General features: G+C 38.7%; 8 protein-coding genes and 4 non-coding genes across 12 annotated transcripts in view; 4 read left to right on the forward strand and 8 right to left on the reverse strand.

Annotated features, from left to right (window-relative positions):
• Nucleotides 1-41: 41 nt before the first annotated feature.
• Nucleotides 42-531, reverse strand: LOC137585946 (keratin-3, type I cytoskeletal 51 kDa). The gene is made up of 2 exons (XM_068301985.1): nucleotides 510-531; nucleotides 42-442 (listed from the first exon to the last, which is right to left on the reverse strand). Exons 1-2 carry the CDS (start codon nucleotides 529-531, stop codon nucleotides 42-44), a joined length of 423 nt encoding a protein of 140 aa, XP_068158086.1.
• A 374-nt stretch (nucleotides 532-905) lies between these two features.
• On the forward strand, nucleotides 906-1,374 carry LOC137585947 (scale keratin). The gene is made up of 2 exons (XM_068301986.1): nucleotides 906-920; nucleotides 976-1,374. The coding sequence occupies exons 1-2, from the start codon at nucleotides 906-908 to the stop codon at nucleotides 1,372-1,374; spliced, it is 414 nt and encodes a 137-aa protein (XP_068158087.1).
• A 120-nt stretch (nucleotides 1,375-1,494) lies between these two features.
• Nucleotides 1,495-1,566, forward strand: TRNAP-UGG (transfer RNA proline (anticodon UGG)). The gene has a single exon. It is a non-coding gene; the product is annotated as a tRNA-Pro (tRNA).
• Nucleotides 1,567-1,694: 128 nt separating this feature from the next.
• Nucleotides 1,695-1,767, reverse strand: TRNAA-AGC (transfer RNA alanine (anticodon AGC)). Its single transcript has one exon. It is a non-coding gene; the product is annotated as a tRNA-Ala (tRNA).
• Nucleotides 1,768-2,045: 278 nt separating this feature from the next.
• TRNAV-CAC (transfer RNA valine (anticodon CAC)) lies at nucleotides 2,046-2,118 on the forward strand. The gene has a single exon. It is a non-coding gene; the product is annotated as a tRNA-Val (tRNA).
• Nucleotides 2,119-2,346: 228 nt separating this feature from the next.
• On the reverse strand, nucleotides 2,347-2,419 carry TRNAV-CAC (transfer RNA valine (anticodon CAC)). Its single transcript has one exon. It is a non-coding gene; the product is annotated as a tRNA-Val (tRNA).
• Nucleotides 2,420-2,603: 184 nt separating this feature from the next.
• LOC137585952 (pupal cuticle protein Edg-91) lies at nucleotides 2,604-3,033 on the reverse strand. The gene is made up of 2 exons (XM_068301996.1): nucleotides 3,022-3,033; nucleotides 2,604-2,951 (listed from the first exon to the last, which is right to left on the reverse strand). Exons 1-2 carry the CDS (start codon nucleotides 3,031-3,033, stop codon nucleotides 2,604-2,606), a joined length of 360 nt encoding a protein of 119 aa, XP_068158097.1.
• Nucleotides 3,034-3,758: 725 nt separating this feature from the next.
• LOC137585953 (shematrin-like protein 1) lies at nucleotides 3,759-4,150 on the reverse strand. Its single transcript, XM_068301998.1, has 2 exons — nucleotides 4,145-4,150; nucleotides 3,759-4,079 (listed from the first exon to the last, which is right to left on the reverse strand). Exons 1-2 carry the CDS (start codon nucleotides 4,148-4,150, stop codon nucleotides 3,759-3,761), a joined length of 327 nt encoding a protein of 108 aa, XP_068158099.1.
• A 1,589-nt stretch (nucleotides 4,151-5,739) lies between these two features.
• Nucleotides 5,740-6,259, forward strand: Edg91 (Ecdysone-dependent gene 91). Its single transcript, XM_068301999.1, has 2 exons — nucleotides 5,740-5,757; nucleotides 5,822-6,259. Exons 1-2 carry the CDS (start codon nucleotides 5,740-5,742, stop codon nucleotides 6,257-6,259), a joined length of 456 nt encoding a protein of 151 aa, XP_068158100.1.
• Nucleotides 6,260-7,168: 909 nt separating this feature from the next.
• On the reverse strand, nucleotides 7,169-8,211 carry LOC137585530 (uncharacterized). Its single transcript, XM_068301331.1, has 2 exons — nucleotides 7,389-8,211; nucleotides 7,169-7,315 (listed from the first exon to the last, which is right to left on the reverse strand). The coding sequence occupies exons 1-2, from the start codon at nucleotides 8,166-8,168 to the stop codon at nucleotides 7,169-7,171; spliced, it is 927 nt and encodes a 308-aa protein (XP_068157432.1). The 5' UTR covers nucleotides 8,169-8,211.
• Nucleotides 8,212-9,130: 919 nt separating this feature from the next.
• sll (slalom) lies at nucleotides 9,131-11,631 on the reverse strand. The gene is made up of 4 exons (XM_068301912.1): nucleotides 10,930-11,631; nucleotides 9,799-10,858; nucleotides 9,605-9,730; nucleotides 9,131-9,530 (listed from the first exon to the last, which is right to left on the reverse strand). The coding sequence occupies exons 1-4, from the start codon at nucleotides 10,971-10,973 to the stop codon at nucleotides 9,360-9,362; spliced, it is 1,401 nt and encodes a 466-aa protein (XP_068158013.1). The 5' UTR covers nucleotides 10,974-11,631; the 3' UTR covers nucleotides 9,131-9,359.
• Nucleotides 11,632-12,153: 522 nt separating this feature from the next.
• Nucleotides 12,154-22,507, reverse strand: part of InR (Insulin-like receptor) — a 40,939-nt gene continuing 30,585 nt past the window's right edge. The window contains exons 3-13 of the mRNA XM_068301907.1: nucleotides 20,921-22,497; nucleotides 20,263-20,832; nucleotides 20,026-20,198; nucleotides 19,673-19,958; nucleotides 19,253-19,612; nucleotides 19,007-19,184; nucleotides 18,730-18,937; nucleotides 18,546-18,669; nucleotides 17,781-18,482; nucleotides 17,402-17,712; nucleotides 12,154-17,328 (exon numbers count right to left, since the gene is read on the reverse strand). Of these exons, the coding sequence (XP_068158008.1) occupies nucleotides 14,752-17,328; nucleotides 17,402-17,712; nucleotides 17,781-18,482; nucleotides 18,546-18,669; nucleotides 18,730-18,937; nucleotides 19,007-19,184; nucleotides 19,253-19,612; nucleotides 19,673-19,958; nucleotides 20,026-20,198; nucleotides 20,263-20,832; nucleotides 20,921-22,061 (6,630 nt within the window). The 5' untranslated portion in view covers nucleotides 22,062-22,497 and the 3' untranslated portion in view covers nucleotides 12,154-14,751. The remainder of the gene's footprint in view (nucleotides 17,329-17,401; nucleotides 17,713-17,780; nucleotides 18,483-18,545; nucleotides 18,670-18,729; nucleotides 18,938-19,006; nucleotides 19,185-19,252; nucleotides 19,613-19,672; nucleotides 19,959-20,025; nucleotides 20,199-20,262; nucleotides 20,833-20,920; nucleotides 22,498-22,507) is intronic.

Here is a 22,507-nt window from a genome sequence, read left to right on the forward strand (position 1 = left end):
CTTTAATACTTTTTTGGTGGTCTCCAATCCACTAGGAAAGTTTAACCATAGTAATTGCCCAATCCTCCACCATAACCACCTCCATAGCCGGGATAACTGCCATAGCCAAGATAGGCGCCACCTGCAAAACCACCGCCATAGCCAGGATAACCGCCACCGAAACCACCGCCTACATAGCCAGGATAAGGTTGTGGGGGTGGTGGTGGTGGGCGGTTGTTATTTCCACCCAGAAGATTACCCAACAGATTACCAAAAAGGCCATTACCACCGCCCAAGCCACCCAAGCCGCCTAATCCTCCGCCTCCACCACCGCCGAGAAGACCCAAAATGCGATTGTCGACAGGAACTCCAGCTTGGCCTGGTCCTTCAGTAGCCGGACTCGGCCTTTGTTGTGGATACTGATATTGGCCATGGCAACAGGCAATGATTGATAGCAGGATCACTGCAAACTGTTGTTCGAAAGAAAGTTAGACTCAACTTGGAGAGAGGAAAATAGTTAATCGTTATACATACAGAATAGCTAATCTTCATTGTGCTTCAAGTTAGTCTCGAGTTGAACTGATTTGACTAGACAATAGACATATCAGTTTATATACTAGAAATGCCGGTTGATTTTACGCCCACATTGTACCGGAACTTAGTTTAGTTTTTGACCTTAAACCCCACAACTTGAACGCTTTCAATGTTTTTCCCACGATTTGTTATAATTTTGGCATTAGTTGCTGTCACTAAATTTGGCTAAATCAATATTGACGTTGAAGAAGAACTGGTTATCAAACACTAAAGCTAGTTTTGCCAAAGTTCTTTGAACTTTGTTGTGCTGCGCGAAAAGGAATTACAGGAAGTGAATAAGGTTGCTATAAAAGTCACATGTCTGCGATCGCCGCAGCTTAGAATCATTCGATATGAAAGCAAACACAGTAAGTTGAGCCAAAATTCTAGAAATTGTCATTAATACTAGTTCCATATCTTTAGTTTCTTAAATCTGGCGGAGTGTTAGTTCTGCTGCTTTTAGGGCATTGCCATGCCCATGGATTCGGTGGTGGCAAGAAAATTGGATATGCTTCGGCTTATCCTAGCTATGTGCCCTATCCAGTAGTCCAACCAGTGCCTGTGGTCCAACCAGTGCCTGTAGTTCAACCAGTTCCAGTTCCTGTGGCCTTTCCCCAACCTGTTCCTGTGCCAGTTCCCATCAAACATGGCTGGAAGAGTGGACTGGGCCTAGGTGGCTTTGGAGGCGGAGGCTTTGCTGGCTATGGCGGTGGCTACGAGAGCTATTCCTCCTCTTATAGCGGTGGCTCTTATGGCGGCTATGCTGGAGGATTCGGAGGCGGTTTGGGAGGTTTTGGCGGCGGTTTGTGGAAGAGACGTTAAATTTTTGTTAAATATTATTTACATATTAAAAAGTTATTTAGAGATAGAGATACTTTTCATGGTAGAAGATATTTTGTTGGCCGCAGTCGAAAATTGAAAACAAGCCAGATACGAGCAAGAGGCTCAATGGTCTAGGGGTATGATTCTCGCTTTGGGTGCGAGAGGTCCCGGGTTCAAATCCCGGTTGAGCCCGGCAGTTTCTTTTTTTTTTTTTGTCTACACTTTTTAGAGTGGATACTAATTCGTTAATTAAATTAATTTTATTATAAAACTTTTTAGTAAAAAGAAAAAAAAAATAGGAAAAAATTTGTCTACCAGTTTGGAGATGCGGGGCATCGATCCCCGTACCTCTCACATGCTAAGCGAGCGCTCTACCATCTGAGCTACATCCCCATTTATTTTGATGTCCACCAATTACTAATTTCTGAGTCATAGTTATATAATTTTCAAGGCATTTAACATTTTATTTAGTAAAATTGAAAACACAAAATATAGACTTTCCAAAAAATAACTTTAATTAACAAATAGTTTTAAATTGTTTATAAGTTTAGTGCTTATTTTGTTTATTTGTCGCATCTATTTTTCATATTTCTCTTACAATTTGAAATGAACAATAGATGGCGACAGTTTACTTTCTTTATATACTGCATATGAATAGCTTATGTTAACAGGTTTCCGTAGTGTAGTGGTTATCACGTGTGCTTCACACGCACAAGGTCCCCGGTTCGAACCCGGGCGGAAACAGTTATTAATTTTTTTTGCTTTTACCCATGGGTATTTTGGTGTTAACTTTATTGCACCTTAGTATGTGTACTTATGTTTTGATATATAAGGAGCAAAAATAAAACATAATTTACGTTAAGAAAATAAACTTTTTAATTGACATAAGTCAAAACAGAATTCAATCCTTATTGAATTCTTCAATATCAATCCCAAATTTTATAAGTAGCCGCAAAACAAAAAGCTTATTCCTGTTTCCGCCCGGGTTCGAACCGGGGACCTTGTGCGTGTGAAGCACACGTGATAACCACTACACTACGGAAACCTGCTGATAGCTGATGTACAATTGAGCAGGATAAAACTTGATACAATATAGCGCCATCTATTGTCAGTCGTCAATTTTATTAGATTAATGCATGGAAATGACTTAAAAACTAAATAACAATTGTTTTCCAAATTCTAATGGCAAGCACATGAGTTAAAATCTAAATGGTTCCAGACAGACTTTTCTATTTTCCCCAAAGTCCACCTCCATAGCTGCCACCTCCATAGCTACCACCTCCATAATGACTCTCATGATGACTCTCGTGATGATACTCGTGATGCTCATAGCCACTGCTGCCTCCTCCAAAACCAACTCCGCCTCCTATGCCGCCTCCAAAACCGCCACCCAAAGAGTGTCCTCCGCCCAATAGTCCATGCTTTAGACCCAATAATTTTGGTGTGCGCACTTTAAGTCCAACAAATCCTGCATGTGGTCCTTTAAAGGCTAACAACTTGATTTTTCCACCTAAGACTGCCGGCAAAAGGGACACACAAAATATTCCCAGAAGTAGGAAGAGACTATTTCGATGCGCCTAAAATATAATAAATTTATTGTTAATTGGTTGCCATAAAAAGTCAGCCCATTAAACATTTTTTACTTACCATGATTTGCATTTTGCACCCTTTTTTTTTTTTTTTTTTTTGTAAATAATTTATTTATCCGTTTTTATTATTATATTTGGCTATTTCTTGTTTTTGGTGTAAATTTTCAAGTTCACATCTATATAAAACTGTTGGTATTTAAGGCTGAGATGACGAAGCTGCTTCTCTGTCTTGGACGTGTATTCAATTGAAACGAATGCTCGACCAGCAACGTGTTTTTATCTCCGAATATCGCGGGAATTGCCCTTATGCAATCGAATCTGTCTTTTGAAGACACTGACTGACTGAGTTTACTCTTGTTTGTCTTGGTTGCCATATGAACAACTACATACATATGTACCTATATACATACCTATGTATATATGTATATTTACCTTATGCACATGAGTTGCCCCTGAAAATTTCAGGTTTTTGTTCGATTCATCTTAACGATGAATGAGAGCACAAAGCATGTGAAAAATTGGGCGAAAGAAAAAGAAAATATTCAATATTTTAAGCTGTGCTAAAATTGATTAAAGAGGTTGTCAAAAAAAAAAAAACAGAGTTAACTAAATGTTAGATGAATCATTTCAAATGTGGGCATTTACGCATTTTTTTTTTTAGGTTTTTATTGACCTCCATACATAAAGACCAAATAAAGAAAACAAACAAACTATGTAAGTGGCTAGAAAGAGGCAGAGTGAGACGATTTCATTAGAGATCGAAATTACAAATTAGTTAAACTGCAGAAAAAATCATCATTTGCCATAGCCAAATGGATAACCGCCGTAGCCGCCGTAGCCATAGTTATTAAAGTTGCTAAATTGTTGATTAAATTGTTGACCAAAACGATTATAGCCATATCCACCATATCCATAGCCAGGATAACCGCCACCGAATCCTTGATAACTAGCAGCACTGCTGCTGGCTGCTGCACTCGAGGATGCATAACCTCCGCTTCCATAGCCTCCAAACGGAGCAAAGCCATATCCACCATAGCCATAGCCTGGATACTGAGGAGCACTCAGTGTCACAGCAATTAATCCCAAGCAGCAGATCACAAAGAACAATAGAGGATTCTATAAAAAAAAAGCATTAAAACAAGTTGGCAAAATTTTAGCCCAGCTTAGTTTGATGTACTCACCATCATGGCTAGACAAGAACTCAATGAAAACTTATTAAAGTTTCCCATTCTTATAGACGAAATCAAAACGGAAGTAAAAAATTCAAATAATTACAAATAATCAAGACTTATGTATATATATAATTATAAATAGAAGACAAAGTCTAAGTAATTAGCAAAAATGACAACAAGAAGATGTATGAAAAATTCTGTAAACCTTGAATGAAACTTGGAAAATGTTTCAACTTGAAATACTTGAAAGATTTCCAAAAACAACAACAACAACTACACTTTGTATTTGCTTCGTATTTGCCCACGCTGTCATCGGTTCTAATGGCAGATACAACTTCCTGACAGATCTTTGCTTGTATTATGTGGGTGGAGCGATCATTTGCTGACGTCAACTCAATGTGATTAAACAAAACAATATTAGGTGAATGAACTAGCCGCAAACGAAAGTGAAGGCATAACAATTTACTAGAATGAAGATATTAATCATAGAAATAAACGATTCATTTGTTTATACCAAAGTCTCTATACTCTATACTGAGCAATTAACTTCCCAGCAGAAATCTGATTCTTTAGGATGACTATTTAGTTACTTCTGAACAAATAATTTGCTTCTTTTTGGCAATCATTGGTTGGTCAGTTTGCTATTAACTAAAGCAATAAGACTAAATATTCAATTTTTGCCAAATTTTAAACGATATCAAAAGGATTTATCTATTTTTTAAGATTTTGACATGAATTTGTTTATATTTTAGAAGATGGTATGGTTAAGCATTTAAGGATTTCCAATTTATAATCCAAATGTTTTGAGCTTTTGTTTTACATATTTAAACGATTTAAAAAAAGATTAAGAAAAAGTTTAGTAAATTAAGAATTTAAAATCAATCTTTAGAAAATTATAAAACTTGCCAATGTTAATAAACTCTGCAAATTAAAGGGTAAAACAGCTGATTGTTAAATTTGCATCAACAATATTAACTAATGTAAGTATAACAAAAAATAAAAGAAGACAAACTTAAGTGCTAACGAGCCGATTCGCATGCTTCGATGCACGTACAAGTTTGTTGCCTAAGTCATTTGTCTGAGCTAGATTGGACTGCTAGTAGACACACACACACACACACACACTAAAGGTATATACTAAATGTTTATATGTATGATTCTTGTTGTTTAGTAAATTGCTTGAGTGATTATTTTTATTGGGGTTTTCCATGATCTTGATCTTCCACGGCAATCGAGTGATGTCCGCACTTAACCCTCAGAAAAACAGAAAAATCGAAAGTTTATTGTTCGAAAAATTAACGCATTCTGAGTCCGAAGACTACGACAACGACAACGACAACTACAAAAGCCCAGCCAAGCATTCAATTTATCTATGGGATATTCCAAAATGATTTCGTCACAAACTGGTTTCGTTTTTGATTCGTTTGTTCTGCAATTTACGTAGACGAAGAGAATCACTTGGCAATGCGTAAGGCGTAGGTACTTCTCAAGAGATGCTTCTTTCAAACTTCGTTGGGGTATAAAAGCCTCAAGCACTTGACAATTGCAATTTAGTTTCGTAAACGAAGCGTTGATCGACGCAAGCAGCGATACACTTTATGGAAATGGCCCAAATCAGTTGTGTGAGTATTATCGGAACACCAAAAAAAAAAATGGACTTCAATTGACCTACCATGCACTTTCCAGTTGGTTGTACTTGTGCTAGTTGCTATTGTCGGCAACAGCACTGCAGCTCCTGCTCCAGGCAAGGCTGAAGGTCGCAGTTTTGGACTACTTGGTGGAGGATTCGGCGGTGGAGTTGGTCTTAGTGCTGGAGTTGGACTCAATGCTGGACTTTACAGTGGATTCGGAGGCGGCGGCGGCTTTCCCGGCGGTTATGGTGGTGGCTACTCTGGTTATCCAGGCGGTTATGGAGCAGGCTATGGCAGTGGCTATTATCCCGGCGGTGGTTATGGCGGGTTTGGACACAGACCCCACTTTGGAGGCGGTGGCTACTATCCAGGAGGGTATGGTAGTGGCTACAACAACTATGGCGGCTCCTATGGCGGGCATTACAGTCAATCGCAGTACTCGAATGGTTACTACGGCGGCGGCCATGGCGGAGGTGGTTTCTTTGGCAAATAATCCACAATCAACCGACTGTGATCTTAGTTATGCCATTATTTCTACTGTACAATAAAACAATTTTAAACAACAAAACCACAAAAAAAAAGGCATAAGATAATAATCAATTCAAAATCCGGTTTCTGTTGTCCTGTCCTTCAAGTAATATTCACTTCATCTACCTTACTCCCTCTCGCATTGCGTTTAATGAGCTAAACACGACGTGCATAAACTTAATGGGCATAGAATGAAAGATTTATAACTCACATATATTCAGATTAAGTGGGCAATGAGTAATCCCAAAGACCTAAGAATACTTAGGTATAAAACATTGGATGTGTGGTCTGTGAGAGGGAATTCCCTCATACATACATACATATATGCAAATCATCTAAAATATATGTTTATTCTTCTACTTATGATCTAAGGGTAAACCCACTTTTACTGTACGTTGACTTCAACTCACGCAATTGCCAATTACTTCTTATTTCCTTGATGAATCTTATTCCAATTTGGGATTGTTCGTTGCTGACGTTGGCAAGATATATACATATCATACATATGTAACGTATGTATCTGAAAGTTTGTACAGGAATTTTCTCCTACTTGTGTCAAGCAAAAGACTTAAAGAGAAAGGTTCAAATTTATGTCAAGTTATTTGACCATCATAACTATTCACAGGACACACCTCAAGTTACCCCCATTTGAGTTACATGAGCGACCTCAAACTTAACTTATCCTAAAAAGGTAATCCAAAAGCTAATTTTTTAAAGTATTTCAGATTCTGTAACTTCTTGAAGACTTTCTCTAAACAATCCCAGAAGTAATACCATGAAAATGGCTTGAACTCTTGTTTTTTGCATAATTTTTCGTTCCTAATTTATTACTTAATAAATATTTACAGATAAAGAAAGTAAACTGGGCGGATTTTTAGCCATAGCTGCTACGTTGATTTCTGGATCTGGCTCGGTAGGCTCCTGTTTGATAGACTGGCTGAACTTGACCCGTCAACTGTTGGATGATGCCGTTAATAGTGGTCGAAACACCTCCCACCAATTGTCCAGGTGTCACAGGTGGCTGATAGAAGCAAAAAAAAAAAAAAACAATAGTTCATTAAGCAATAAAAGTCTCCTTTTGTATTGAAACTTACGGCTCCTGCAGAATCATAGTAAACACGATTGGGTACTGGTCTTCGAACAGGATAATTGGGATCCACTGCTGGATCACTTTGTGCATCCCCAGCAACCGCTGGCAATGGACGAACAGGATCGGCTAATGGAATGGCAGGAGGTGCAACGGCTGCTTGATATAAGCCAGGTGCGAAGAGCGATAGCCATGTCGAGAATGGCGCATAAGGACGAGCTGGTACAAGCGGAGGCCCAATTGGATCAGATAAAGGACCACCACCGCCTACGAAACCGCCATAGCCACGACAACCGCCCGCATTGACATTATACACATTTACATCAAAGAGAAAGCGTCCCTGTTCCTTGGGATCCTTTAAACTTCCTGCTGAACCTTGGGCATCACGGCCAAAGGGTCGACAAGGATTGATACCGTAGCCACTACCGAAGCCACCGCCATATCCAGCATAGCCACCATAACCTCCGTATCCTCCGTAAGCACCATAGAGACGTTTTAGTTTCTTTTTCAGCAGCAAAGTCCTCTCATCGCCCACATCATCCAATTCCTGATTGCTGGCACCAGCAAATTTAGCATTCTCCTTATCGGAACGATTGCTTGTGGCGGTGGTGCTGGTGGTGACCTCTTTACTCCGAGGATAGCGACGATCAAGCGAATTGTATATGGACGCCGAAGAACTTCTCTTTCTTGGATTATATCCGTTTCCATAATAATAGCCATTAGGATAGGCCCAGGCATAGCCAAATGCACCTACTCCCAGTACAAGGAGCAACAGCTTTAAATCCATTTTTTCGATTCGATTTCGTTAATTTTCGCGAATTTCAAACACTTGTGCTCGCTCGGCTAGATCGCCACAAACTATTCCTCTAGCATTGTCTACGCCCTAACTTATCACTTTTGCCAATGTGCAAAAAAAAGCAGATCAACCAACTGGCAAATTTTTGTGGCTCTTTCCCTAGAAGGTGCGACGATTGCATAATTCCCTTTTTGATGTTGTTGTTATATTTGCTGCCTTTTGGATCGCATTTTTCCAGCGCATTGTTTTGATATGCTAATTTAGGCCGCCCACGAATGCGCCGGCATCGTCATAGTCAACCTCATCATCATTATAATCATCATTATATATATATACATATAGACGCCCACATGGCCCAAAAAAAAAAGACAAAAAACAACATGTTACACTCGACGACTCATGTGCATTGACCTGTGTCTAACAACTTTTGGTCGGATCTCTCACTGGTTTGCCAAAAAAAAAGAAACAAAATATCCAAGCATTTACTTTTACAGAAGTGGGTCAATGTCGTGGCTTAGCTGGTATGGGAGCGTAATTAATTAATGAGAGGATGAGACCCATGATTTCTAACATTAATCATCTGCTAATTTTAACTACTTTTACAATTGGCGACACTTATAAACGACTGCCAATTAAAATGAACGAACAAAATATTCCCACAGCAAGTGGGAACTCAACTAAACTATTTTATATTCTCACAGTTGATCGAATTTTAAGATGTTTCAAAACACAAACAAAACTAAACACACAATCTAATCGCAATAGCTTAGCCAAATAATATCCTTGATGATCCTTGAATCAGAAGGCATAAAGAAGACTTTCTGTTTAGAGACAATACATAGTGAATCTTTTGTATATTTCGAGAACATTTTAGCTTAAAGATCACTTTTATTGCATACTTTTTGGTGAAGCAATAAATTTCTTTTAAGAAATACATCCAAGTGATTCAATACTTAAAAGTTCTTAAATCAATATTTAATTACTCTAATATGAAATTCATATTAAGCACACGACTATACAAAATCGCAAAGCCTCTGCTCTTGTTGCCAATATGTATAAGTAAACATTCAACTTAAAACTACAAAACAAATCTGCAGAATATTTTAGATGACTAAACTAAATTAAATGGAAGTCTGTGCGTTAAATTCGTGGCCGCAGGACTAACAGATTAAATATAGACTGTTAGACAGCCATTTTTGGTTTATTCGCCTCGGCTCGTTTGCGGGCCAAACGCAAACGTTGATTGCAATAGACGCGTAAAAAGATGGCCACAAAAACGATGAGCACCCCAAAGATGCCCAAAATGGATATGCTATGCTGATAGATGAAACAGGAGAGCATAATGGCAGCAGCCTGGGGAAACGGGGAAATAGAAAGGTAAGTAAAACGGAAATTCATTGTTTAGGGTAAAGTGATACAATACACACCTGGCGCAACGTCATAATGATGGTAAACACAACTGGCCCGAATACATCGATTGTGTGATAGATAAACAATTGTCCCACAGCTGAGCATATGGATAGTATAATCATGTCAAAAACAAACTTTGGATGCTATAACAATGAAAAGAATAAAGGAATGTTTTGAATACAGAAATAACCTAACAAATATTGAAACTTACCTCGGTGGCAAAAGCCAAAGAGTCCATGAATCCGCCCTGCATGGACAACGAGGCTCCCGTAAAGATAGATGAGAACAAATTCACGCCACACATCATTTGCAGGGAGGTCATGCCGTAGCTCTTGAACAACGAACCTTGCCAATTGGCAGTGAAGCTATCAAATACCATATACATGGACAAAAGGAAGATGCCAGTCAATGTGGTTACACCACTGGCCTTTCCGCTATCCGATGATCCTCCCATAAAGAAGATCATGCCCAGTGATATTAGCAAAGCTGTCACGTATTCATAATTTTCATATTTCGTTTTCGACATTATTTTTCCCATCAACATGACGGGTATAATTTTACACGATTTGGCCAACACTTGAGTGGGGAAACTAACAAATTTCAGAGCCTCATATTGGAACCAGGCACTCATAATATTCGAGAAGGAGGCATACGAATACTTATATAAAGGAGCGCGATGACGTGTGGCACTAGGACTCCACTGCAGATACGCAAGGGCCACAATGAAGGCGAGAAAGCGATTGGAGAATACCAAAAACTGCGAATCCTTGAATTTGGAACTTTCGCCGGCAAAATTTTGATAGTTCTGCGTCATGATCTTCTCCTGTAACACACCCCAGGTGAGATAGGAGACCATAAGACCACCGAAACACCAAAGCAGCTGAAAAGCCTCCTGGGAGCTAGTCCGCTTCGGAGCAACTGAAACATTTGGACGCTCTTTATCGGTTAAGAGGGTCACATGATTGGGATCTGCCGTGTCATAACTGGAATTGCCTGTAATGCACATATTGATGGCCGTGTGAAGGAAACTCTTTTGTCCCCTCTCCAAATAGTTTGTGCGCTGGACATATTTGTAGATGAGATAGCCGGGCACAAAGACACAACTATAGCCAAAGCAATTGACCAGTAATTTCAATAGCCAGGCATATTCCGAACTTTGGGCCTCCACCAATTGTGATAGGGTCACATCGTGGGCATAAAAACCGCCTAATGAAGCGCGCAACAGGTCCGAAAAGAAGTGTATGACCAGTAAACTGATCACTATAAAGGAGCTGGTGGAACAAAGACAAAAACAGGCATTAGTTGGGTAATAAAAAAGGATCCTAATCCCAGGATTACTCACCATATAATTAGCTCCGGTACACGCGTCATTTTGTATATTTGCATTAAGCCAAATTGTTGGACACGTTGTAATAATTCTTGTTCTTCTTGGTCGTTGTTAACTTTAGCCGGCAAAGTCAAGTGTCAAAAGTTCAATAACCCAAAAGCAAACGAGTTTTTGCATAACACCAACAACAAAAAATTAATATTCAAATCAATTTCTTCGCTTCCTCTTCTTCTTCTCTTATAATAATTCTAGCTTTGTGTTCTGATCGAGTTGGGATTGGGAATTGAACTGGGAACAAGAGACAGAAGTTTGTCTCGGTTTGGCTACCGCCAGCCCCCCTGTCTTTTGTTTGTTTACAATTCTTCGTTCTTTTTGTTTAAATAGTTCTCTTTAGACAATTGTGTGGTAATTTTCTTCTCTTTCGCTGTGTATTCCATTGCTAAAGAGTAAATACATTTTGTATGTCCATCTTTTATATGTACATATATTTGATTGATAGTAATACAGATGTTTCCATGGTCCCAATTGTCGCCTTGTTGTTCCTTCAAAATAACCAACTCGGGTCCATTTTGCTGAGGTGTGGTTACCTGCAGTTATGGACACTCTGGTTACACCTTGAATACGTCATCAAGATTTATTTTATTTATTTTTCATTAAATTACAAATTAAAAAAAAAAAGAAACAATTATTCACAAAACATCTGTTTGCTCGTTTGCTTGAAATTGGATCCCACTATTTTAACATTTGACATTTTGTGCTGTTATTTTAACAGAGAGTTGCCACCTGATTGCCGTTTTGTGATTGGCGCCAAATTTCTGCATTCAAAAGCTTTAATTTTAATTGGCAGTGCAATCCTTCAAGTTTTTAAAAAGAACACAATTTTTTATATATATTTTGTTCTATTTTAATTTAGTTTTTATTACAGGCTTGCCATAATAATCATTTGTTGTTGTTGTTACATGGTTTTTCTTTCATTTTCATTTATTTACGTTATAATATTTGCTTATACAAACAGGAAACAAGTAACTTAGCTTTACATTATTTAGTTAGAAATAATAAAAATATTGAAGCATTTTTGTTTTTTTTTTTTTTCTTTTTGTTTTGTTTATATTGTTTATAATTATTATTATTATTATATATATATACGTATATGTGTAGATGTACGCGTACACTAAAGCAGGGCAGACGACAAGCCAAAAACTATTCATGTAGAAAAAATCAAAAGGAAAATGTTGTTAATTTTGGCATTTTCGTTCAAACTTTAATCTTTTGCTCTCTTTTGATTAGCGCAAAAAGAAACTTAAAATTTTTATAATTTATGTTACAGAATTTGCATTAATTCATCTAATAAATAGGCATATATATGTATGTATATACAGATTTCTGTATCAAATGTATAATCCTTCTCTTTGCTGCTTATTTAAATTAAATTTACCTTCTTTTTTTTTTTAAATGTATAATTCCATTAATTGTTTTTACGTTTACAATTTTCGTTAGAATTCATGTGTTTTTTTTTTTTCATTTATGTACATAAAAACAAAAGGAACTATATCTTTCAGTCTTTTTAGTGTGTGTATGTGTGTGTGTTGGTGTGTGTATGTGTGTAAGTGTATGCATGTGTATAGAATATCTATTGTAGTTAACTATAAATTACAATAATTAAATTTAAATTAATTGTTTTATTTACTTTTGCTCAATGTAAATATCGCTTGCTTCCCAGTTTTACTTTTCTTTTTCTTTTTATTTAATATTTTTTTTAACTTTTTGACTTTTTTTTGTTGTGTTTTTGTTTAATTTCTTTTTTTTTCTTTTTCTTTACAATTAGCACTAGATTTGTTTAGAATTAATATTAGTTTAGTTTGAAATTGTTGATTTTCCATTATTCATTTGTATAATTCATTTAAATATTTCCTTGTGTTTTTTCATTTTCTTTTTTTAATGTTAATTTCCATTTAAATGTACAAAAAGGAAAATAAGCAAGCGCACATGCTGACACATTTTCATTTGTATAATTCTAGTTTTGTTTTAATTTTTTTTTTTTTTTTTTTTTTTTTGCTTTTTTTATATAATAAATGTATAGTTTAAATATATTTAATAATATAAAGAGCGAAGGCAAATGTCGAATACTTTTGTTGTTGTTGTTGTTTTTCATTTTATATATGTATAAAAAAAATTCTATTTGTTGCATTTTTGTTTTTATTGTTGTTTCTGGGGTTTTCACTTATTTTCTCAGTTTTTTTCGGTTTGTTTTTTGTGTGTTTTTCTTCAATCTTAGTTTCTTGCTATTTTATTTGTTTAAAGAGAATGTATTTTGCTGTTTCTGTTGTTTGTGTAAGTGTGTGTGTGTGTGTGTATGTGGTTTTTGAGTTTTCCTGGCTTTTGGTTTTTGTTTGTTTTGTTTTCTTTCTTTTGCTAGAATTTCTAGAAATGTCAGAGGAGATAGTACAATATATAATATATATATTTAGCAAACTTTTGCCGTTGCTTTCTCATTTTTTTACGTTTTCTTCTCTTGTTTTTTAAATATATAAATATTTACAATAAATAAGACTAACAATCAAGCAAAACAATTTATGGGATTTGTCTGATTTTTAAATCAAATTAAAATTGTGGGATTCGATTTGTTGATCCAACTAATAACAGAGCAATAAATTCTGTTTCTGCCGTTTTGATGGTCAAAATAGTTTTTAAAAATATTTGCTCTTTCATTCTTTCGAAAATCGTAAAGGACTCTTAAAGTTTCAAACAATTAGGATAAATAAAATTTAAAGTCACGAAATGAAAGTGAAGATAGAGTTCTCTCTCATCTACATATATCTTTATGCACTGCTTGCTGTTTGGGTTTAAAGTTAAGCAGTGCATTTTATGGATATGAAAGTGGGTGTGGGTGTTGGGAGTGGTATTGGTGGTTGGTGGAGGAAGGCAGGAGAGTGAGTGTGTTTGTAATTCGTTGTATGGCTTATTTGCTCAAGGTATATGTAGTTTAGGGTCTGTATTTAGGTCTATTATTAAGGTTCTTGTTCTGTATTTTGTTTCTGATTCTGTTTGCAGTTTCCTTTTTCTTGGTTGCTTGTTTTTGTTGTACAATTCAATAATTTTCAATTCGTTTAGTTTTTTTTTTTGCTTTTTGTTTGTTTGTATTTCGTTTTGGTAGGTACTAAAAATTATTTCATAATTATAATTGTAATAGGTATGATTTTCATTCGCTTTTCTTGCGTTTTTCTCTCTTTGTTATGTCTATATAATCGGTACTTAGGTTGGTTGGTTGTTGGCTTTTGTACTTTTGTTATTTGCATTTAGGACTTGTTTTTTTTTTTGTTGTTTTTGTTTGTTTGTTTTGTATGTGTTAACGGCTCTAAAAAATAATAAAAAAAAAATACTTAATAAATACCTAAAAAAACACAAAATATCTTCGCTAAAGTATAATATACATATATATGTATATATATTCCGTATATATAATTAAAGAGTCAAGATTAGGCTTTTGGCTAGCGGCAAAAGTTTGCTGGATTTTGCTTATTAGCTTAAAGGCTAGAGTTATACACAGAGTCATAAACTAACAGAGAGCGGCGAGAGGAGCGGGGAGGGTTCAGTCAGTCATTTAGTTAGTTAGTTAGTGAGTGGACGAAAACTTGAATGTCTTCTCCTTTCTGGACAAATTTCTTTCTTTCTCTCCCTTTTTTTTCTCTCTCTCTCTCTCTCTTCAGCTCTCTCTCTTTCTGGCTGTGTCGGCCCATTTATACATAGAATTCACTTAATTGCTATCGCTCTCTTACCGATAACTGCTAAGAGAATATTTACATTAGAGAAATTCCCACATTTTGGTTGGTTTTGGTTTTACGCTTCGCGTCCTATGAAACCATTCGGCGGCGGCGGCCTATTCGTAGACGCCGCCTGTCTTAACCAATTCTCCTTGTACTTATTGGAGACATTGCCGGCTGCAGATATGGCACTGCTTGCCGTTTGTTGTGACGTCGCGTTCTGATCGTTCTTTTTGCGATTCTGGCTAACACTTCGACTTCGCGGGGTCTGCGATGAGGATTTGTATTGTGATCTTGGCTTTTGTCTGCTCAATGGCATTCTCTCCATTTTGATGTCCTCGTGACAATCGTCATCGTTCTCATTTAAATCCTCCTCATCGGAGCTGCTGAGGTGAGCGTGTGGTGCTTGCATTTGCTCATAGTTCGGATTTATTGAGCTCATAATTATCGGAGCTGGCTCATTCATTTGCACATAATTGGGAAAATCCCTGAGACTGGGCGTCGGCGATGGTGGCTGCATTAGCTCATAATTTGGATTCAAACTGCTTGTGGTCAACATGGTGGCCTGCTCCGAGTCTGAAAGTCCTGCAGCCATTGTTCCTGGACCACGGTTTTGATTCCATGACTTTGCCGTGCCGCCACTGATGATTGATTCGTCGAGTAGCTTGTAATTGGGATTATCGCTGATGCCCACACCGCCAATACTGGGTGTGGCTGCTGGCGTATAGAAACGCGGTGTTCCCGCATAGCTGCCAGCCGATCCACTGCCACCGCTTTCAATCGTGCCCAGATTGCTGGTTGCAATCGGATGGGGAGTTAGATTCGCGATACTGCAGGTGCTGGGGGTAATCGAGGAATTACTCTTTTGACTAGCATTACTGCTGGTACGTTTATGATTGAAGAACGGCCGGTTGAATAGAATCGAACGATTCATTATCTTTTTTAGGCTGCTCGTTCCACGTGAGCCGCCGCCTGTATTAGAGCTAGCATTTGAGCTGCCGGCCGATGCGGTAGAAGGCTGCAATGATCCAGCACCGCCACTGACAACATCATCCGGCATGGAACTACTCATAATGATAGGTGTCCTACGATTTTTACGCGGCAGCAAATGCTGTTCACCACTCAATTTACCATCGCCTCCGCCAGCTCCGGTGCTGCCACTTCTACTCGTTGGCAATTCGGCGAAATTGGGGCTAGGATCATAGATCTCATAGCCACGGTCACCTCCAGTGGAGGCCAAGGCATCTGCATCAGGTTGAACATAGCCAGATGTGTCATCGTGCGATATTCCTCCAGCTGTGGGTGCATCTGGTGTGCTGCTGACGACGAATCCCGATTGCAAACTGAATGGCGAGTGAGCCGTTTGTTCTTCAACTATGTTAATTGGACTCTCAGCTGGCTGTTCCAGCGATGCATTTTGATCCATATTCGATTTGTAGCCGCTTTGATAATCACCTATCCGCAACGGTGTTGTGGCATCTTCTTGATCCTGATCCAATGGTTCAGCGACAAAGGCCGCATCCATTTGACTCTTCTCCTTGCGATCCTTCTCTCTGAATTGCAAACCAGCCTCCGAATGATAGAATGAGACGTCCTTGAACTGAGCATTCGATGAATGCGGCTCTAAATAGGCGATAATATCCAGAAAACTGGGTCGGGCCGATGGCCGATGGTGCCAACAGCGATGCATCAGCTTATGCAACACATCCGGACAGTTTTCGGGCCGCTCCATGATGCCACCATCAATGACATAGCGAAGCACTTGCTCATTGGAGAGTCCTTGATAGGGCTGCGAAGCGAGAGTTGCCATTTCCCAGAGGACTACGCCAAAACTGAACACATCACTGGAACTGGCATAGACACCGTCGCGTAAACTCTCCGGTGGCATCCAGCGTACTGGTAGCAATCCTTTGGTACCCTTGCGATAGTAATCCGTCTCATAGATATCGCGCGTCATTCCAAAGTCCCCAATTTTCACAGTCAAATCGTCACTCACCATGCAATTGCGGGCAGCCAAATCTCGATGAACAAACTTTTTGGCCGATAAATAGGCCATGCCATCGGCTATCTCGATGGCCATCTGATAGATACGACTATATGTCGGAGGCGATGCATTTCCTGTCACGCCAATACGCTGTAAATAAGCCAACATCTCCTCATTTCGCTCATCGGGGCGATGGGCACGCAAATATGACTTAAGATCGCCCTTCTTCATCAGCTCCATGACAACCAAAGCTGGCTGTCCGCGTGAGCAAACGCCAAGCAAATGGACCACATGGAAGGTATCAAACTCCTTCATAACACTCGCTTCACTTAGGAAATTCACACGCTCACGATCGGTGGCATTCTCGTTTACCGTCTTAATGGCACATGGTGTGTCCACACCCAAGTGTCCTTTTAAGATACCCTCGTAGACCATGCCAAATGATCCCTGACCCAATGGTCCCAGTTGTAGAATGCAATCCCTGGCCACTTCCCAATCATCGGGTATATACTGGAGGCTGGCATAAAACGGATTCACATCGGTATTGATGTACAAGTCCCGCGGTGTCATTTTCTTCTTTTTATACAACACAAAAATGAGTATGCCCGATAAACACATGATTATGGCAACACCAACAAAGACATAATAGATCATATACGTAGGAGGCGGCTGGAGAAAATAAAAACAAACAATAATTAACAAGAGATCTATATGGAAAACTTTCTGCGGATAGCGAACTCACCGGCACAACAACATAAACAAGTTCACTAAAGATGCCATCGCCAGCCATGGAATTGGCACGTACATGGAAACTATAGTTACCCTCACTCAAATGTTTAACAACATAGCCATCGGTAAGATTTAAATAGTCCTGCACTGTGACACATTTCATTAGCTCCTGCTGATCAGGCATTTGTAGTTTATAGCCAATTGTATACGAGACAATAGCTCCATTTGGATTTAGGGGTGCAAGCCAACGCAAACGAACACCTGGCCTGGTGGCATTGGCACTCTCCAGATCGGCAGTAACATTCGTTACCAAATCGGCATTCTCTGTGGATAATCAGAAAGAAATCATTAAGGAAGATAGTTCCAGCTTTCATTTCCCATTCGAAACTTACCCAATTTTCTAGTTAGCTTGTCTATGGGGCTTGCATTGCCACAGGAGGCTTTAAAAGAACCAGGAACTTCCTCCCGACACGCTACCACAGATATAGTGTATAGGGAAAAGTGTCGCAGATTGGTAAAAACGAATTTCGTCTGATTGGCGCCGACTTTTTGTGCCAATATCTCATAGTAAGTGCCATCGGCAGATTTACGTGTCTCATTTAACCAGGTCTCGGGTCTAATCCTTTCGGCATTCTCCGTGGCACCCATATTGTCCATTGCATAGAGATCGCGTAGATCATCCTGTGTCTCTGTTGAGCGTACATGACGGGAAAGGACACTTCCCATGCCTAAATCATCATCATCATCATCATCAAAGTCAAGTTCTCGTCGCCGACGACGACGTTTGTGTACAACATTATCCAATAGTCCATCATCTTTGATCTTATTATCTTTTGGCTTTGCTGGCGGTGCAACAGCTGGGTTTGTGTGATTTTGATCTCCCTGGCGTCGTACATAAAGGAAATTTTGCAAGGCATTCTCAAATTCAATCTCCTCGCGACGGTTCTGTTCAAAATTTACACCCTTTCCACCAACTCCAACAGACGGACCACCAGAATTTGCATTACATTGACAATCAGCAGCATCAGTTGGTTGTTTATCCGTAACTTTTGATTTCTCAACAATAATATTATCCTCATTATTGTTGGGTAAAGCTAGTGAGAAATCGATTGTTAGAATCTATGCACAAGCTTTCTATATTGTTATTTACTACTTACGATCCCAACAGTAGTTACGCTGCTGATGTGTCTCCAGTTTGGCGTCTCTGTGAGTGAGTACAGCTTTCACCAAATACACATGAAGCTTGCCACGTACTGATCTAGGCGGCTCCCATTGCACTTCCTACGAATTGAGTTAATTAGAAATAGTTTTCAATTGAAAAAAACCTCAGCTCATACTCACAATTTCCGAACTGGAGTTCGCACGGGCCTTGATCTTCTGCACCAAAGTGGGCTGGGCTGGTAGCGTTGTAAAATGTTGTATAGGGCTCAAACCATTTTGGGACTCGGAGGATATTGTCCACGTTTTTACATAGTAAGCATATTGTGTATAAGGTTGCAGATTCGTTATCATCAATTTATCTTCCTTAATGGGTTCACTTGCTGTCCAACTGTAAATGACAAAAAAAAAACGGAATGTTTCATCATTTCTCTCCATCGAATTGTTATCGTTCTCTTACCTTTCATCGCACGGGTGATAGGAATTCTTTGTGGCATTACCATAGGGGTCCTTGGTATGAAATGATTGATAACCAATAAATGTTCTTAAATCATCAAATTTTAATGATTGATTAACAAATATTACGGCCATTGAATCCGTTTTTCCATCTATTCCCACATTCAAAACAGTTGTATTACCTATAAATGGAAAACGACAATCATAATTTAGAGAGTTGAAAGTGAAGCCAATTATTTGATTTACTTACATGAACCTTTATTGCCATTCGAATCGCCAGCAACTTCGGTTTTTTCAAATGCTGTCGGTTTCGATGCTAACATGGGCAGCAAAGTTTTAATAGTTTTCATACACAATTTTGGATTAAAGTGAAAGAACACGCTGCCATTGGCAATCTCCACAGTCTGATTGGGTGCCCAAATCTCTTCCAAATCATTATTCTCAAGCACATACAAAGCATAACGATTTTCAAGTGTATGATTGCCACGTATTTGGCGCAAGGATTTGAAAAATGCCAATGTGGACAGGCCATAGGTTAGATGCACCTTCAAATAAGTCTCAATTGTGTGCACTTTGGCTAAACCATATTCCAAATCCTCCATTATGTGGGCTAAAAATAAAAAATTTCAATTAATTAGGAGTCGAATTTGGTTTTAAAGATTAAACTTACGTCCGCCACGCTTGATGCTTATGACAAGACCATCTCCGATGCCAATTTTCGTGCAACCATAAAACTCTCTGGCCCTGCCACCGCTGTCGATTAGGCCACCTTCACAGCGTTTCTCACATGTTCCATTGCAGGGCACACACGTGTTGATAGTCTCATCAATCTGAAAGCCCTTGGGACAACGTGTAGTGCATTGGCCATCAAAATGCATTAGTTTCAACTCTTTGGTGCTCTCGTATTTGGTGCCAATGCTGCGACACATCTCGGCCGTAATGCAACGTCTGCCATACTGCAAAATGATAACAAGAAGTGATAAAGAAGCTTGAAGAATCGCCTAAACAAACTGACTGACTTACCAAGAAATATTCCTTAGGACATTCATTCAGGCAAGTATTATTATGTATGGAAACATACCGGCAACTGATGCAGCCCAAACTACCACTCTTGTCTCTTACACAACCTCCCAGGCACGCCTTGTTGCAGCAGGTGTGCTCATCATAGCAGTTATCGGGGCATTCCTTGGGACAAACTAAAATATAAAAGAAGTTAATTAATTCTCTTATCTGAGTCTAATTAACTCAGCGGCAACTTACATGATTGACACGATCGACTGCCCCAGCAGTATCGTTTGCCATCCGTATGCTTTTTACAGGACAAGGGATCAGCTTCGGTGGAGCCGCTGTTAGCCCCATCATCGCTTAATCTTATCTCACCGGGACATTTGGAACAGAGAGCTGGATTACGATTCTCTATGCTAACCATTTCCGATGAATTCTTTGAAATGATTTGCGACCAATCGACAGTGGTCAAGAAACAGAGTGATAAATTCTTCTCGAAACGCACAGCTCCATTGGCAATTGCTCTCAATTTGGACAGACCAATATCCTGTAGATCCCGATTCTGATACACAACCAGAGCATAGCCATCGAATAAAGAATTGCCGCGTATAACACTCAAATTGGGAAATATTTGTGATAACGAAAGCAAATTGTGTACACGATACACGATTATATATTCGGTGACCTCGGTCAATAGAGGATATGTGGTATTCAGCAAGTGTGCATCATTGATTAGGGTAATCAATAGGAATCCCTCGATAATTGTACAATTCGTTAATTGATTAAAGTTCGTTGCGTAATTACGTATATCCATTGATTTACACACTATAAAGAAAAAAAAATGGAGAAAGAGATAAATGTGTTATGCTATGAATCTCTTTAAGAATATATTTATGTATTAGTTTCTACTTACTTGTTTCATTCCGTGACAATCGAACTTGAGTATTACCACTATCGCCACTTTTACCAATAGAATTGCCACTGGCATTGCCACTCTCTCTTCGTATTCGTGGTGAACTCGTGAATATTGCCAGACTATCGCCTAAATCCTTTGAGTCATATTGATGATGCGACGATGATAATTGTTGTTGAGATGGCGGCAATTGAATGGCTGCCGTTGCATGCATCGCCAGCAGGGACATGATAATTATTAATGCCAGATTTGATTTCCAATTATGACGATGATGATGCCGATGTTGATGCTGCTGCTGCTGATGATGATGATGATGATGTTGGTGTTGTGACAACTGCTGTCGCAAATGTTGCTGCTGGTTATAATGCTGATAACAATGTTGTTGTTGCTGCCGTTGCTGCTGCTGTTGTGATGTGGCACAATTACTCACTAGTTGTTGTTGTTGCTGATTATGTTTGTTGTAAGGTTGTTTAGTTTTCCAAATATTCAGTCTATAGAATGCTCTTGCCTTAGTTATTGCACAAATCTCTTCGAATTGCTGAGACAGTTCTAGCATTCGATATGATTTCCTCCAATAACTGTCACAGGCATCGTTTAAATGTGAAACTTGTTGTTGTTCTTGTTGTTGATGATGGCGACCATGGTTATTGTTATTATTAATATTGTTATTGTTGTGGTTTTTACTTTTCTGTTTACCGGAAATTGCATTAACTTTTTGGTTATTGTCATTTGTACTTGTTGAAGTTGAAGAAGACGGGGAGGAGGAGGAGGATGTACAACAGCAACATTGATCATCAGTAGCAATCTTTTGACGGCACAAAACACAAATTTGACAATGTGTTGGCGGTGTTGTTGTTGTTAACGTTGTTGCAGTTGACTTTTTCTCTGTTGTTGTTGTTGCTGATTTAGCTAATACCTTATCAGTAATTGTTGTTGTAGCTGTTGCTGCTGCTGTTGTTGTCCTTCTTGAAAATTTCAATTCGAATTGTTTGTTGGCTGTTGCTGCTGTTGTTTCATTTTTCTGTTGTTGGCGTTGTTTCTGTTGCTGCTGCTGCTGCAGTTGGTTGCTGCTGCTGGTGCTACCCAACAACCACTCCCACGCCAACGACATTGACGTATTTTCTAGTTGCATTTTGAACATATTCTGGTGTTTGCACTTTTAGCAATATATTACTTTAGTTTATTATATTATTGTGAGGGATAATCGTAGTCGCAGTCACTGTAGATAGGTAGTATTTAGGATAGGAGATGTGTGTGTGGGTGTTTTGGGTGTTTGGACGTTTTGGTGTAGGCGTCTTTGGCCCACACTAGGTAATCATTGCAGCAGTGTGTCGTCACGTCTCTGACGACAACACTGCAATTGCATTACAATCCAGAATGAACAATTATAATTAAGAAAAACAACTCTACACACACACACACACAAGCACAATGACCAAAATAAATAAATATGCTATAATTTTGTTTTCCTCAGTGTTTTTTTATCGTCGTTGTCGTTAGATGGAATGCTTTTGTTGTTGTTGCTGCTGTGACCGAGTGCGCTTTTTGTTATAGTGTTTTTGAGTCCCGCTTCGCAACTGTAATGAG

The sequence above is a fragment of the Drosophila tropicalis genome, unplaced genomic scaffold (assembly GCF_018151085.1).
Source record: "Drosophila tropicalis isolate 14030-0801.00 unplaced genomic scaffold, ASM1815108v1 contig_878, whole genome shotgun sequence".
NCBI classification, from domain to species: Eukaryota; Metazoa; Arthropoda; class Insecta; order Diptera; family Drosophilidae; genus Drosophila; species Drosophila tropicalis.